We start from the raw sequence: 3069 nt of genomic DNA, 5'->3' as shown, positions 1-3069 counted from the left end.
TACCTTTGCGACTTCTTGCAGTCCCTTCAGCAGAAAAGCGTAATGTCTCAGTGTGGACAGCTCCGATTTCGGGACCACCAGACAGAAACACACATGCAGGGGGAGCTCTTCCTTTGCAGCCAGCTGCTGCGCACGGATCAAGGCCCAGTTATCTTTATTAGGGTTGGATAGGAAAAGTGAAACATACAGTAAGAATACACGTCCTCATGAGTCTGGCAGTTTGTTGTGTGTGGCATATTGTCACCTTGCACCCTCTGGTCTCTCTGCATCCAGTACAGCACCCCCTCCGAGCCCTGCTTGATCTTCTTCGTGTCGGTGAGAAACCGCTGGCGCTTCTCGTTCAACTTAATGTCCTTCTTGTCCTCCCTCTGCTGCTTCACCAGGCTCTGCAGCCAGCCCGCGGCTTTCTCCGCCTTCTCCAGCTTCGGCTGCTTGGCGCTGGGCTCCTTGCCTCCCGCGGCAGTCGGCGCCTTGCGTTTTTTCTCCGACATGGTGGCTCCGCCGAATGAAGAGAAGAAGAGCGTCGGTCTGCGAGCCTGACTGGGGAGTCGCGCGAGCCTCGGGGCTGTTATCGGTGCGGTGAGAAGATGAGATCTGAAGAAGGAAAAGAACAGAGGAAACTTGAAGCGCTCGCGAGCAAACACAAAAGAATCTGAAAATAAATAAATAAATAAATAAATAAATAAATAAATAAATAAATAAAAATAAATAAAAAAATAAAAGCGCATACATTAATTGGCAAAACGTGCACAAACTGTTAATGTGTCTATTAATGAACCAAACTTTCATTCAAAGAGCCCAGCATCAAAAATACAAACCTTTTCCACACACGGAGCAGCATACACGACGGAAGCCTTCAGACCGGCCTTTTTAGCTGCAGTCAGTCGTGGAAGCTCATTTTAATGGAAGAAAGACAAGGAAGCAAACAGAAAACAGCCGCTCACGTAACCTTCTCCGCTTTACACAACCACTTACATGAGCACGCTGGTGACAGCTTTCGTAACACTGTTTTCATTGGATTTGACTACACGTCCCGTCATGCCTCTCTGAGAAGATCTCCGGTGGCCATGACTTATGGCAAGCTCATTGTGTAATTACTCGAATCCTTGGCATCGGTAGTGTATGGCGAGATAGTTGTAAAAATACTTACATATCCCTACTCATTTTTGGCTTATAATTCGTAGACATCTGACCCGTAAACAGAAGAATTGAATGTTCGATTAAATAGTGCGTTCTAATTTAGATTAATATTTTTGATCACACATGACTAAATCAAACTTTTAAGACTTATATTAGAAAAAATGGTGCAAGAAGTTAGAAAAGGGTTAAATTTCTTTATCTTTATGAATATAGAAAACACAAAGGAAAGTTATTAAATTCCTAGGCAGAACGACTGTACGCAAAACTTTAGATTTAAATCCCCATCATATCCACTCCGTAGCGGTAGGTGGCAGTACACACTTGAAAATCCACAAATAAACCACAAAGAAGCGATAGGTAGATACATAGACATAATATAAGGATATATAATATCCTTATATATAAGGATATATAATATCCTTATATATAAGGATATATTATATATCCTTATATATAAGGATATATTATATATCCTTATATATAAGGATATATTATATATAAGGGTTATATTATATCCTTATAATATAAGGATATATTATAAGGATATAATATATCTTTATATAAGGATATATATTATGTCGATAGATAGATAGATAGATAGATAGATAGATAGATAGATAGATAGATAGATAGATAGATAGATAGATAGAACAAGATTATTCTTTTAAATCAGATCATATAAAGGTTGTATTAATTAATTAATTTTATTTATTTATTTATTGTTTTAGAAATGAAACCATCATGAGCTACAGTCCATACCAGTAGATGGCAGTATGGCAAATCTTCAGTTTTATTACAATCGTCAAAAAGCACCAGAAGAAGAAAAGGAAAAAGAAAACGAAGAAGAAGAGGAGGCGTTCCGGCTGGAGGAGGTTCCTCTGTTGTGGCAGAGCTCCAGAAGCCAGCAGAACCTTCCGCTGGCTGCTGGTCCATTTCTGGAGCGGCTGTCCTGGTTTGAGTGATGAAGAACGGTGGTTTCAGCACAAGACGCAGGGAAATGGCGGCCGTTCCCGATAAAGTCGATATGTCCTTAGGTAACATTCTCCTTTTTTTTTTACTACCAAAAATAGATTCCTTGCTATGTTAGCATCTGCTTAATAGCATCAGCCAAGCAGTCTGGATAAATATAAACATGGCATTTCTCGCTGTTGTCATTTCGACAGATGATATAATTCGCCTAAATAAAAAGGAGAAACAGTTGATAAGAAGACAAGCTAATGTGAACCGCAGACCGTTCAAGCAGAAAGGCCGTTTGAGTCAAACCAGGAGCGGAGCAGCAGGACAGAGAGGTGGGAGCTAACCTTCCCCTGCTACTGCGGCGAGGTCCCGTTACAAATAATTACAACTGTGGGCAAATTGTCATCTCACCAGGAGGTGGCGCACCTCGAGGAGGAGCGACTGTGCTAAGAAACAGGACGGTTCCTCCTCTGGTGGGTCGGCGGCGGGGTCAGGGGGTCATCACCGGACTGGCGGCCAGGAGGCCCGCCGTCCTGCTGAAACGAGCCGGAGTACTGAACAGATCAGCAGCCAGCCAGGTAACACCCAGACTGAGAAGAGAGGAGAGGTCGGCAGATGATGCATTCAATGCCCAAGAGGGAATCTCTGGTTCAGTTTAACACAGATGCTGCATCAGTGGACATTCTGGACTCCTTCTGTGTTGTTAACACATTCAGAGTGAAGTTCTCACAGTTGGAAATGTGAGAGGAGGCCTCTGTCCACAGGAAGTACAGTGTGAAAGTGATTGTTTACTAAACACAGAGCGTCGCATATGAAGCTTCCTGTGGTGGTGAAGTAAAATAACACATGGTTATAGAAGCTATGAATGATTCAGCTTAAAGCTGAATGTCATATTGTCCGTTTCTCATCCATTCATCCCCGTTGGACAGGATTTTTGCAGGTTCTAGTCGAATCCTGACATCTGTAGAAATA

At 42.4% G+C, this 3069-nt stretch overlaps 2 protein-coding genes across 2 annotated transcripts; one reads left to right on the top strand and one right to left on the bottom strand.

The window, feature by feature from the left end:
* Positions 1-6: 6 nt before the first annotated feature.
* Positions 7-1135, bottom strand: LOC107835474 (deoxyribodipyrimidine photo-lyase-like; the record flags this gene model as incomplete). The annotated part of the gene is made up of 3 exons (XM_016667883.1): positions 819-1135; positions 245-594; positions 7-152 (listed from the first exon to the last, which is right to left on the bottom strand). Coding segments are annotated over exons 1-3 (519 nt in total), but the record flags the coding sequence as incomplete, so codon positions are not given.
* Positions 1136-1894: 759 nt separating this feature from the next.
* LOC103133384 (UAP56-interacting factor) lies at positions 1895-3063 on the top strand. The gene is made up of 3 exons (XM_007545143.2): positions 1895-2174; positions 2304-2429; positions 2512-3063. The coding sequence occupies exons 1-3, from the start codon at positions 2102-2104 to the stop codon at positions 2754-2756; spliced, it is 444 nt and encodes a 147-aa protein (XP_007545205.1). The 5' UTR covers positions 1895-2101; the 3' UTR covers positions 2757-3063.
* The last annotated feature ends 6 nt before the right edge of the window (positions 3064-3069 follow it).

The sequence above is a fragment of the Poecilia formosa genome, unplaced genomic scaffold (assembly GCF_000485575.1).
Source record: "Poecilia formosa unplaced genomic scaffold, Poecilia_formosa-5.1.2 Scaffold2859, whole genome shotgun sequence".
In the NCBI taxonomy this organism is placed as follows: Eukaryota; Metazoa; Chordata; class Actinopteri; order Cyprinodontiformes; family Poeciliidae; genus Poecilia; species Poecilia formosa.
The sequence above is the reverse complement of the archived record's forward strand: the minus strand, read 5'-3'. Positions and strand labels throughout refer to the sequence as shown.

Excerpts from the sequence above, each read along its gene's own strand:
- LOC103133384 (XM_007545143.2), top strand. The coding sequence starts at position 2,102 with ATGAAGAACGGTGGTTTCAGCACAAGACGCAGGGAAATGGCGGCCGTT. Across the intron at positions 2,175-2,303 it reads TAAAGTCGATATGTCCTTAG|ATGATATAATTCGCCTAAAT; the intron begins GTAACATTCTCC and ends TCATTTCGACAG. Across the intron at positions 2,430-2,511 it reads CGGAGCAGCAGGACAGAGAG|GAGGTGGCGCACCTCGAGGA; the intron begins GTGGGAGCTAAC and ends TCATCTCACCAG.